The sequence below is a fragment of the Micropterus salmoides genome, unplaced genomic scaffold (genome assembly GCF_014851395.1).
Source record: "Micropterus salmoides isolate LMB-PRFRI ecotype aquatic unplaced genomic scaffold, ASM1485139v1 Ms_hic_scaffold_1, whole genome shotgun sequence".
NCBI lineage: Eukaryota > Metazoa > Chordata > Actinopteri > Centrarchiformes > Centrarchidae > Micropterus > Micropterus salmoides.
Window position 1 is genome coordinate 60777587 of NW_024040040.1, and position 12823 is coordinate 60790409.

Below are 12823 nucleotides of genomic sequence, written 5' to 3' on the forward strand. Positions count from 1 at the left end.
AGAATGTGGAGTAGAGGAGTTGGTCAAACATATCATCATGCACAGCATATGTCTGAGATATGCTGAGGAAAGGAGACTGTTATTCATGGGTCTAAACGATCTGGGAGTTGAACTATTATCTTTAAAACTCTGATGGGTGAAGGTCCTAATCAAAAACAGAGGGCATTGGAATTAATTTACTTCTTAAAATCTGCGGGCCTTTATTGGAAAATATAGGCCAGGAGGAGCCTTAATGTAGACTGTTACTATCACCAATGGGAGGCAGCAATGCACTAACCGTGCCTAGTCTGCCGGAAAAGGAACAGAAGAAGAAGTTGCCATGGCAGCGCTTGCTGTTTGGCTCAGTGTAGCCGAGCTGCAGCTGCGGCTAACGCTAACGCTAGCTAGCAGTTATTAAAACTTAAACTTTTGTCACTACCGACGTTTGTGGGACAGCACGATACTTCACCATGGTGAGGAAACGCTTTGTTTTAATCAGTAGTTTTATCACAGTAATGTTGTGGAGTACGGTTAGCATGTAGTAGCTTAGCATCAGCCAGCTACAGTTATAGCATGGACGCTAACTATTATTAGCTTGGTGTAAATGTTGATGTGTTTCTGTGCAGCCGCCAAAGAAGACCAAAAGCAAAAAGGCCGGGCAGAGGAAGTCTTCTTCTGCTGTGGTGGACGGTCTTTCAACAGAAGAGATGTCCAAGGATCAGGTCAGAGATGCTAACACGGCTATCTTCGTCAAAGCTATCTAACATGAAAGGGTGTAGCTTCACATGCTAGCTGCAGCCCAGTGTTTTTGTTGCTGCTCTGAACTCCAGCACATTAATGTGTGGGAAATGAATAAATAACTGTGCTGAGGTCCATCTTTACATTTTGTGCAATGATGTGCCTCCTCTTTCATACTTATATTCATCCTTACATTTAGATTGATTATATTGATTAATTATATATATTTATCCTACTTTTATTGATGCTGCTCCTCACTGAGAGCTGCCAAACAAAACTGTCATCATTTGCCTACAATGACAAATAAAGTGTATTATTTATATTATTTGTATCTTATTTTATAAATGTAGAAAATGTAGCCCTTTTTATATTTTGGTCCAGCTTTGAGGACTTGAGTACTTAAACTCACTTGAACGATTTCATTTACTACCACTACTTTGTTCTCAGATGTACTTATATATTGTGCGTTTTGCTCTACTACATTTATTTGACAGTTACAGAGTTTATATTAAAAAAAACATATAGTCAGCTTATTTAAAATATTAAAGAATACAACAATATGTAAAGTAGTAAACATCTGCTCCCCCTCGTCCAGTGACAATGCTGCTTCCAATAAGTTTTATAATAATAAACCACTCTGGATAATGCCAATATTAAATGCTCCATATTTGTATAGCACCTTTCTAGTCTTTTGGACCACTCAAAGCGCTTTTACACTACATCTGCATTCACACACTGGTGGAACAGCCACCAGGAGCAATTCGGGGTTCAGTATCTTGCCCAAGGACACTTTGACATGCAGCCTGGAGGAGCCGGGGATTGAACCGCCGGCATTCCGATTAACAGGCAACCCGCTCTACCCCCTGAGCCACAGCAGAAGGGAGTTACAAACTCAATTTCACTCTATAACCTAATATATTGTAAATAAAATAAATCTACCTACCTACTTTTACTCTGATATTGAACCAGACATTAAGAATAAAAACATCTTATGATGCAATATTAGTTGACATTAAAAAAATTTTAATGTCAACATAAACAAACATTTGGATGTTATTTCTGGAGGAAGTTGCACCCTTACTGAGACCCAAATTAGTCAGTTTCCCATCGGTGTGGAGAACACTGAATGTGCACCTTTTGGTTTTGGTCTCCAGCCCAGCTTCTTCGACTTAAGTGTTCTTGACATGCAGCCCTGGTGCAGGTAGATGTGGTGGAAAGGGCTCAGCTGTTTGAGGGAGCTCTCCAAGAATCTGAGCAGCAACACTAATTCTGACTGGGGAGCTAATCCCCCATTAATAGAAAAACACAAATATAAATCTTATGTGTAATACCAAAAAATGAGCATGTAAAGAGGAGGTTGGGGTGATGGAGGAAGCTGCTGCATGGTGTACTACGAGTTAATAGTAAGAAGTGTTGGGTCAAAATGGCTGCTTACTTGTTAGCTTGAAGCCTAACATCTCTACTTATGGTGAAGCATGTAAACAGTAAACCAAAGATCTCCAAAGCTTCCTGATCCAAAAGATCCACACTGACACTCCTCTCTACAGATACTACTGCTATAAAATATTTAAATAAAGCACCACCAATACAGAGCATGTAGGGTAGAATATAATTTTTTTAAAGCAGAGCCATCAAACAACTTTAAACTGCTACACTAATTAAAGTTTTAGTTACATTTTATTTTCATTTAGCTGATGCTTTTATCCAAAGCGACTTACAATTGCTATTGAGGTCACACACCTCTGGAGCAACTAGGGGTTAAGTGTCTTGCTCAGGAACACATTGGTGGATGTGGGGAATTGAACCCGGGTCTCTCACACCAGAGGCATGTGTCTTGTCCACTGCACCATCAACCCCCCTTAGTGTAGCCCTGAGGTCATCAAAGTGGGAGGCGGCATTCCTGGGGGGCATTTTTAAAGAAGTCATGTTATCAGAAGGAGATGAGAGACCGCCTAAATGTGCATAGTTTAGTTAAATAGATAGTTCAGAGAGTCTTTCCCACTTTCCCAGAGTCAGAAACTAATAGATGCCTTTGTTTAAGTACTCGATTTAGTCTGATAGGATGTCAAACTGCTATATTAGGCTCTCTGATTGATGAGTGTTTATGGGATCAAATAACATAATCATAACATAATCATCCAGGAAAACTAAGGGGAGTGTAAGGGGATGCACCTTTTTCCAAGCTTTGTCAGAGAGGAGGTGCACAGTCTCAGGCTTTAAAAACCCCTGGTGAAGCAGAAGTACGTGCTCTGCAGCTATTATGATCTAACAAAAATAAAATCTGATCCATCAAGGAGAGAATTAATAATAAAGTGAAACAAACAGGTAGGATTGAGCACTGACCGTCCAGCTCTCACTGTATGGGTTGTCTGTGAACTTCCAGCTGGAGGAGCACATAGTTCGCCTCCGAGAGGAGCTGGACAGGGAGCGGGAGGAGAGGAGCTACTTCCAGCTGGAGAGGGACAAGATCCAGGCCTTCTGGGAAATCTCCAAGAGGAACCTGGAGGAGACGAAGGCCGAGCTGAGGAACAGACAAAGGGAGAGAGAGGAGGCGGAGGAGCGCCACCGAGTGGAGATCACTGTGAGCTGCATGCACATTTAGTCAAAGACTTTATTTTTATTTTTTACTGGAATATTTTTATAAATTAGTTTTTAAAGTGTGTGTTTGATTAAATACTGTCAGAGTACAGAGAGAATTAGAGTAGTAGAGTATGTAAAAATCCAAAAAATATATTTACATATACTTATACTCCTATGTACTGCTTCTCAGTACTGCACAGCCTGACGTGTCCACGCACACCTTACCTATATTCTTCTTTCTATTTATCTACTGCAACAACAAAATAATATTCTTCAAATTAGTCTTATTTTTCAGAAATTTTATGTAAAGTTGAATTTACATCAAAAGCAGTGTGGGGTTGCACCCACTGTGGTCAGAAAAAGATGAATCTGAGAGATGATTAACAGAGAGGAACCAGTAAACAAACAGAGAGGAACCCACAAACAGAGAGGAACCTGTAAACAGAGAGGAACCAGTAAACAAACAGAGAGGAACCTGTAAACAGAGAGGAACCTGTAAACAGAGAGGAACCAGTAAACAAACAGAGGGGAAACTATAAACATAAGGGAACCTATACACAGAGGGGAACCTGTAAACAGAGGGGAACCTGTAAACATAGGGGAACCAGTAAACAAACAGAGGGGAAACTATAAACATAAGGGAACCTATACACAGAGGGGAACCTGTAAACAAACAGAGGGGAACCTGTAAACATAGGGGAACCAGTAAACAAACAGAGAGGAGCCTTTTAACCAAACAAAGAGGAACCAGTAAACAGAGGGGAACCAGTAAACAAACAGAGAGGAACCAGTAAACAAACAGAGAGGAGCCTGTAACCAAACAAAGAGGAACCAGTAAACAGAGGGGAACCTGTAACCAAACAAAGAGGAACCAGTAAACAGAGGGGAACCTGTAAACAAACAGAGAGGAACCTGTAAACAAACAGAGGGGAACCAGTAAACAAACAGAGGGGAACCAGTAAACAAACAGAGAGGAACCTGTAAACAAACAGAGAGGAACCAGTAAACACACAGAGAGGAACCTGTAAAACACAGGCTTTTGTGCTGCACAAAATTCAGTTTTTTCTTTAAATTATTTAAACTTTCTAGCATTTCCTTCTGTAGAAAATAACATCCCACCATCTCTATATGATTCATCTGATTCAAGTGAGTGTATTGAAAGTTTACTTACACTGAAACACGTCTGATTGGTGCGTGGACGGTGCTGGCATTCAGGTGTACAAGCAGAAGCTGAAGCACGTCCTGGCCGAACACCACGGCGCGATCTCTGTGCTGAAGACGGACGGCATCACCTCGACCTCGCTGATCCAGAACCAGCACACAGAGTCAGAGGTTGCGCTCCAGGGAGAAAAGCACGGCCTGCAGGCGGACCTCAGGGAGAAGAAGCTCCACAACGAAAATTGCATCAAGGAGCTGAAGCTGGTGAGTCTGGTTTTCATTTTTAAAACTTTCAGCTGCTTTATTTCTACAGCTATGCCTCACGTCTGTCTGATTCCCAACAGAAACACCAGGTGGAGCTAATGGAGCTGGCAAACATCTACGACAGAAGAATCAGAGGTGAATAAACCCCATTTCCATTTGAGTTACAATTAAAAAAAAACATCTAAACATTTTCCTTCTGTTGCTTTATAAACAGGACTTGAGGTGAAATATCACAAGAAAATGCAGACGATGATCGAAGCGGAGGGCAAAAGGCGGCGGGCCGAGATCAACGAGATTGAGGACAGAATGAAGAGTCGCGTGGTGACTCTGGTGGAGGACCACGACAGAGCTCTCCGAGGCGCTGAGGAATACTACTCAGCCATTCAAACCAAACTGCTGGCGGATCAGAAGGAGCTGAAGGTGAGAGGCGGTACAGGCTGGAGTGAAGGAGTAACAGCTCAAATTAAAAACTCACTGTTTCTACTGAACTTTAATGGCAGGAATGTGAAGAGGTTGATTCACTTTATTTAGAGTTTTGTTTTTACTATAGACTTTCAGGCAATGTTCAATGTTCAGGTCAATATTGTTAACATATCCATATAAAAGTTATTTGTATCTCATATATTATTTTGCTCTCACAGTAAGGGTTCCCTGAACTAAAATAATATTTATTCAGTTGTTTCACAAAGATGTTTCAGGATATCTTCTGTCCCGACGTCTATTTGAATTATTTGAGAAGTGATTTATTTACTTATTTAAAAATAATTGATGCACAATTTTTTACCAATGGGTCTACTTCAGGCACTCACAAATGTGTTTTCTCCACCTTCAAATAATTAACTTGTAAATAGTTATTTTGCTCTCACAGAAAAAGTTTCTGGAGCTACAATAAATTGTCCCTATTTTGTGTTTTTATTTGGCTCTATGATGTTCTTATATTTTGTGAATAAATCAGTTTTATTTGAAAGCTCTAACCTTGACTAGAAAACCACATGTGGTGACAATGTGAAGTAAAGGGTTTTCTGTTTTGGTTTGAGGTGGCTGCCATGGTTTTGTTTGTTGTTTGGTAGGAGGAACTTGCAGAGGCAACGAAGCTGCAGGCGCGAGCGGACAAAGAGCTTTCAGCAGCCGAGCAGGAGAACAAACGCCTGAGAGAGTCTCTGCAGGACGCCCAGCTGAGGCTGCCCGAGCTCCAAAAACAGCTACAAGACTACAACCAGGCCAAGGCCGCGATGGTGGTGCGTTCACTGCACAGGGTTCAGAAAGCTCTCTTAACTAAAAATGAAGCTTATTTCATGTTAGTATTTCAGTGTTTTAAGTTGAGCAGATAATCTTGGATATCTGTTTATTTTACAATATTTTGTGCATTAATACTCATTGTTACCCGTGCTTAAGGAAAACCTACGCATCTTGAGTCAAATTTCTGTATATTTTTCCATCTTTCACATGACAAACTGTTAATTATGCATCTGACAGACGACCAGAGCTCGAGTGAAGGTCGTTGAAAAGGAGCTGAGGGATCTGACGGTGGAGCACGAGCTGCTGCTGCAGGCGTTTGAAAAGGTCAGTCACATCACAGGTTTTACCTTCTGTTCAGCCCTGCAGGTCTTCATACGAGCGTCTCCGTGCCCGGCAGGTTCAGCAGGAGCGAGACGAGCTGCTGAAGCGGCAGACAGAGGCCATCCTGGACGTGCAGCAGAAGAGTGGCCTGAAGGAGCTGCTGCTGGAGAGGAAGCTGGCAGCGCTGACTGAAACGCTGGAGAAGAAGGAAGCTCAGCTCTGCGCCGCGCTCTCGGCCTCCTACGTCGACCAAACTGCAGGCAGCAGCGCCGCAAACAGACTCGAGGTGACATTTCATATTGATGTTTCGAAAAGTTAAAAATGCGTCTTTGCATCTGGATTTGTGCAGCTCTGAGCATATTTGTCTTACAGAACAAAGGCGATCTGTACTGATGGTCTCAAAACAACTTCCTTTTTAATGATTGAAGTGGCACCACAAGGTTCTGTGCTTGGTTTGTTATTATTTACAGACCCTCCAACTGTTCAAGAACAAATACCTGAAAGTGTTTTTCTTCTTGTAGGAAATACTGGAGTCTAAGCACGCCACCATCAGCGCCTTGCAGAGTGACTTGGCTCAGGATCGAAAGGTCAGTCGGGTTTTTATGTTTTAATATAATCAATGATTCTCAGAGAAGTCTGTCAGCTGATGTGGTGATGACATCAAACCCCTGACCTGCAGGAGTACGACGACCTGCTGCACACCTGTAGGGAGAAGCTGAAGGCTCTGGGTGTTCCTCTGTACGACTTTCCCTTCAGGCCCTCAGAGCAGATCCTGGGGGGACAGAACTCTGCTGGACCTGCCACTAAACACTGAACTCCTCCAGGTGTCATGTTCACACTCTGCTCCAACTGGATAATTTCAAATCCAAACTACTTGACTTCTTCTCTACCTCTCGCTCTCTTTGATCAAAACACGAGTTGCATGCGATAATGAACACGCAGATTTTACATACTGTTTTGAACAAATCTAAATGTTCTTTCTGAGGGGACTCGTCCTTCATCCTGCTGCTGAGAATTTTCTGATGCTGCTGGTGATGACAGTGTTTACCAGGTAAACTAAATCACTAAGGTTGTTGTAAACAACAATAAATAATGCTTTTATCACAATCCTTTTGACTTGAGACATTTGTAACTTCTTCAATCTCGAGTTTCCTCATTTTAATTTGTATTTACTTTTCCATTCACTGTAGCATATAGCATTGCTGAATTAGTTACATTGAAGTTTCATTTGATGAAACGATTTGTTTAACAAAAGTGAAATATCTCTTTGCTTTGTTTCATGTGGTTTTTAATAGGGATGCACCGATCGGACACTGACTGAATCAGGTATCGGTGACAAGGGGGCCGAACTATTCAATTCATTCATCCGCGTACTACGCAGTTTCAAGTCAATAATTTGAGGAATTTGACGCTTGCCACACTCGCTTGCCAACTGTAATAACTTTGGTGATCCTCTGACTTTTCATCTAGCGCCATCATCAGGTCAACATGTTGATGTGTCCAACACCTTTTCTTATTTATGACCAAGTATTTTATGCAAGTTCATTTGTGTAGCACATTTCAACACAGCAATTCAGAATGCTTTAGATAACCTTAAAGCAGTGCATGAAATATTACCCAAAAGGCATTGGTAAAAAGAAAAATCTTCAGTCTTATTTAAAAGAACTGACAGTTTCAGCAGGCCTGCAGTTATCTGGGAGTTTGTTCCAGATATACGGAGCATAATAACTGAACGCTGCTTCTCCTTGTTTAGTTTTGACTAAGGGGACAGAAAGCAGACCTGCCCCAGACGACCTGAGAGGTCTGGATGGTTCGTAATGAAGCAGAAGATCAGAAATGTATTTTGGCCCTAAACCATTTAGTGCTTTATAAACTAACAGCAGGATTTTGAAATCAATTCTTTGACATACAGGAAGCCAATGTAAAGACCTCAGAACTGGAGTGATGTGATCCACTTTCTTGGTCTTAGTGAGGACTCGAGCAGCTGTGCTACGAATAGTTTTGGTAATAAACCAAATAAATCAATAGTTACAGTGAATATGGTGAAGAATATACCTGATAAACACGTCAATATCGTCATTGTGAGCATGCTGTGTTAGCACTGAGCTCAAAGCACCACTGTGTCTAAAAGCAGTTAGCATGGCTATAAACTAGTCCTGTTTGATAACCCTTAACTTTGAATAAAGTAATAAGCGTATTTCTTAATGTGTTGAACTATCCCTTTAACAGTTATTTATTCAGAGAGAAAAAAAACAGTCGACAGTCTGAGTGTTGTGGTACATTCCCTTTACTGACATTCAATGTCAATTGTTCACATTGCATACAAGCACATCGTATAGAAAAATTATTCACATCAACATTTACATTCCACACACACACACACACACACACACACACACACACACACACACACACACACACACACACACACACACACACACACACACACACACACACACACACACACACACACACACACACACACACACCACACACACACACACACACACACACACACACACACACACACACACACACACACACACACACACACACACACACACACACAGTATGGCTTATGAAAAAGCAGTCAGTGGTTGGTGGTTCATTTTCAGGCAAATTCAACTGGGCTGGTGTGATGTCCAAACCTGTTTCCTGTAGCTAACAGCGAGGCTCTGGAAGACTTCAGCATTGAACAGCTGCAGCTCGATGAAAGAGGCAGATTTATTGGAAAATAAAATCAGCACTGTAATATAGTGTTGAGCTGCCGGAGGGACAGAATATTCCATCTCTGAATGAGTTATTTGTCTATGTGGGAAAATGTCAAATTATGCATTTGAATTTGTGCAGATACAGTGAGGAAAAATGGCGTCATGTATACGAAACAACACAGTCATCTTCTGAGGCTCTAATCGTTTGTTTTACAGGTTTGTGGGTCACTTTTTGTCCGTGGCTCTTCAGCAACTCTTGATGTCCTGAAACATGACAATAGACCTCTCGCCAAACTTCCATCCAATTCAATAATTCATGATGCTGCTTTAAAAAGCAATATTCCTTAGATGAATTCGTAAAGTAAGTGATTAGAGCTCAGAAAAGCGCCAACACAGACCAAACTACACAGAGACGTTTATGATCTCTAACTTTGAAGACTAATAAATGCTCCTAAATACCACAACGTCCTTTCAAATGTGAGGATAAAACTACATTTGAAGAATACGTTTATGGCTAATTTGGTGTTGTCATGTAAAATTTTGGAATTCGTTGGCACTAAAACTGGGATTACTTGACATTTGGGAATTCTGAAAGTGGAGCTGTTTCAACCCCTGCCGATATCACATGCACACACTGAGGGTGTAATAACAATGTTTACTGTAGAAAGATGTTTGAAGGCTTCATTTCCTTCCACTGCTGCAGAATAACCAAAGAAGGTAAAGACAAAGTTAAGGTCAGAAAAACTGAAAAATGATGTAAATTTGAGAACAACTTCAAGTTATTCTGCAGCAGTGGAAAGAAATTAAACATTTCTACAGTAAACATGTTGGAACAGCCTGTTAATACACCCTCAGAAGCTTTATTTGGACTTTATTATATATAATATTGATGTGTGTCATAAACATTGTTTTTAGCAGTTTGCTGCATACGTTTTGTCCCATTTAAGGTTTTTCACTGAACTTGAACTACTTAGATTTACATACAAACTGAAATCATGGGGGTGTTCTAAAACTTCTGACCGGTGGTGTACATGACTTAGAAGAAATGTTTTCAGATGGCACAGAAAGTATTTGTATAAAAAAGTGGTTAAATGTTAGTTATCGTGGCAGTCACAGTTCAGTTTAAATGAGATCTGATGCCGTGTGAAACCTCCACAGGGCACTTTTCCAACTTCGACAGCCATCAGTGACAGCTGTGTGGACTTCCTTTAAACCTTTAGCAGTTCAAAGGTTCATAAAAAAAAAAAATAAAATAAATAGACAGTTTAGTGCTGGTAAAGGTCTTAGCGTCCTGACAGCATTCACTCACAGCTGGTGTGAAGACAGATTATTTCTTTATTCCTAAATTAAGTTTCTGGCAGCTGAGAACTCTCCTGCGTTTAATCTGACTGATAAGGTTTTTAATTAAAATATTTTCTTGCTGAATATTAGTGTTCTAGCAAAAATTATTTTATTATTTATTTATTTATTTATTATAAATTATCATTCAACTCAACATGATTTTCAAATGTACTGAGCAACCAGAAAAATAGAAACTCCTGTGTTATTACGCAGTCCTGTGAACAACGGTTCTTTAAATGCAACCTTTGTGAAACGGTTGTGAGGTGTTCAGCCTAAAAGATCAGACACGTTTCTGTACATCACTGTCAAGTTGCATGTTTGTTTTTCTGGACATCCTGAAAATGACTCTGAACTACACACTGTGTTAAAATTATACAATTACCTTGCAGGGTAAGAGTTAAAACTTACTTCAGGTGACCATATGAACATTTAAAAGCGAGGTTTTTCTTGCTGTAATCATCCCCTCCTGTTCACACTAGACTTGAAAAGATCCATCTAACAATGATGATGTCAGTGGACAAAATCCACACGCTTATCTGAAACTAATATGAGGCTTCAGCAGTCTAGTAACTGTGAAAAATATCCGCTTGATTTCTCCAACTCGGATGGTTAAAGCTTCATATTAACTTTAGATAATCTTTTTTATGCACAGAAGAAAGAGTGTGGATTTGTTCTCAATCACGTCCAATGAACATTAAGAAGGGATCCATGTCCAACAGGAGGAACCATTGCAGGAAGACAGTGTTCTTATGGGCACCTGACGTGAAGAATTGTGACTGTGAAACTGGAGCAGGTGAGACCACGATGAACCCAACTCCTGAATGGTTTGAGCTTCTCTTCCACAGTGTTACCGTGGTTTTAGTGCCTGGTGAGTTGTGTCTGCTCTTTATCTGTAAACAGTGCTGGAGTCACATCAGCAGTCTGACAACAATTCTATTTTTTGGGACTTTAGCTTTTAAATCTCTGCCGTACAAATATTCGCTCCGTTTTCCATGCAGGCTGCACGTCGGACAAACTGTAGCATCAGAGTGTTTAACGCTTTGTAATTAATTTATACCCGCATCAGCACCACAACTTCACATCCTTTGTACCGTGTCTGCATGCAAAGAAATGTAACAACGAACAACGTGTCCTTCACACAAACCGCTCTGCAGCGCCATCGAGGCATTTTGGCGATCGAACCCGTTCTCCTGCCAGCGTTAATGCCTCGCCCAGCCCACTGACAAAAATAAATTAATTGCTTAGTCTATAAAATGTCCTACAGAATTTCCCAGAGCCAAAGTTAATGTACTGAAATGCATCATTCTGTCAGACTAACAGTCCAAAGATATTCGGTTTACAATGATTCTGAACACAGAAAAACAACAAATCCTCACATTTAAGAGGCTGAAACAAGTGCACGTAAATTACTTAAACAATTAATTATCAGGTACCTTTAATAAGTTACTTTTTTCTCCTGATTGACCATTTAGTTATTCAACTAATTGTTTCAGCAGTAGATGAAAGCAGTGGTTCTTCAGGATAAATCTCCACTGAGCTGCTCAGGGACTTTCCCGACAGCGTTAGTGTTTTCTTCTACTTTTTGTCACTACACGAGGGAGTTGCCGTAAATATCAAAGCAGCATGTAAATATATTTAATATATAGCCGTTTGTGTGAAATAAAGTGTTTGTTACGAACAAGAGATTCTGTTGACCGTACAAAGTTGCATCATTAATTGTGGCTGGATATATAATGCAGAAATGAAACGTTTCCTATTTTAACGTTCATGATAAAGTTTCCACTAAGAGTTGGACAGCACGTGGCAGCTTGGAGATCTTCGTCCCGCAGGATGACGGGAGGATGGAGAGGAAACTGACCTGCAAGTTTTTCCTTCTTTGACCTTCTGAGGTGATTCTCCCAAGAAACAAAAAGGCACCGAGCAGTTTGTTTGTTTTGTTCTGACTTGGAGAAGATTTCCGAGGCTTCACAGTTAGATCAGCCGGTGCCGTGGCTGCTGTACTCGAAGACGCCCTTCTTGAAGAACGGCGAGAACTCGCAGATGGCGTGTTTGGTGAGATGGAAACCGTCTGCGTCAGTTCTGAGAGAGAGCCCGAGGACAACAGCATCACCCGGAACAAGTTCCTCAGTAACGCTGTAAAAAACCATAGCAGCAGCACAGAGTCAGCTCCCCTTCCTCTAAACTTCTAACATTTGTATTTCTCAGACAAAGAGCTGGATAATTAATTAATTATATTGGGATTATTCTGACAGATATTACAGTTTGCAATATGATGCACGATTACTGGGAATGATCATTTTAGCATCACAATTTTTCTTTTCACTAAAAAAAAAAAACACTAAAATTTAGGGGTGACAAAGAATTGATGTATTTAATAATCAATTCGTTCATGACGTCATCGGGCCGAAGCACAACGCCAGCTAAATGGAGGAAATGATGTGAACGGTTAATAAAAACACCACAACATCAGCGCTGGTATTAACACCTTCATG

The 12823-nt window shown here is 40.7% G+C and overlaps 1 protein-coding gene and 1 pseudogene across 1 annotated transcript; one reads left to right on the forward strand and one right to left on the reverse strand.

Moving 5' to 3' along the window:
* The first annotated feature begins 301 nt into the window (after positions 1 to 301).
* Positions 302 to 7386, forward strand: LOC119914827 (dynein regulatory complex subunit 4-like). The gene is made up of 11 exons (XM_038734363.1): positions 302 to 452; positions 606 to 701; positions 3101 to 3298; positions 4513 to 4719; positions 4800 to 4854; positions 4934 to 5139; positions 5790 to 5957; positions 6196 to 6282; positions 6356 to 6565; positions 6801 to 6866; positions 6959 to 7386. Exons 1-11 carry the CDS (start codon positions 450 to 452, stop codon positions 7091 to 7093), a joined length of 1431 nt encoding a protein of 476 aa, XP_038590291.1. The 5' UTR covers positions 302 to 449; the 3' UTR covers positions 7094 to 7386.
* Positions 7387 to 12307: 4921 nt separating this feature from the next.
* The window catches only part of LOC119889559, a 2132-nt pseudogene continuing 1616 nt past the window's right edge, over positions 12308 to 12823 (reverse strand).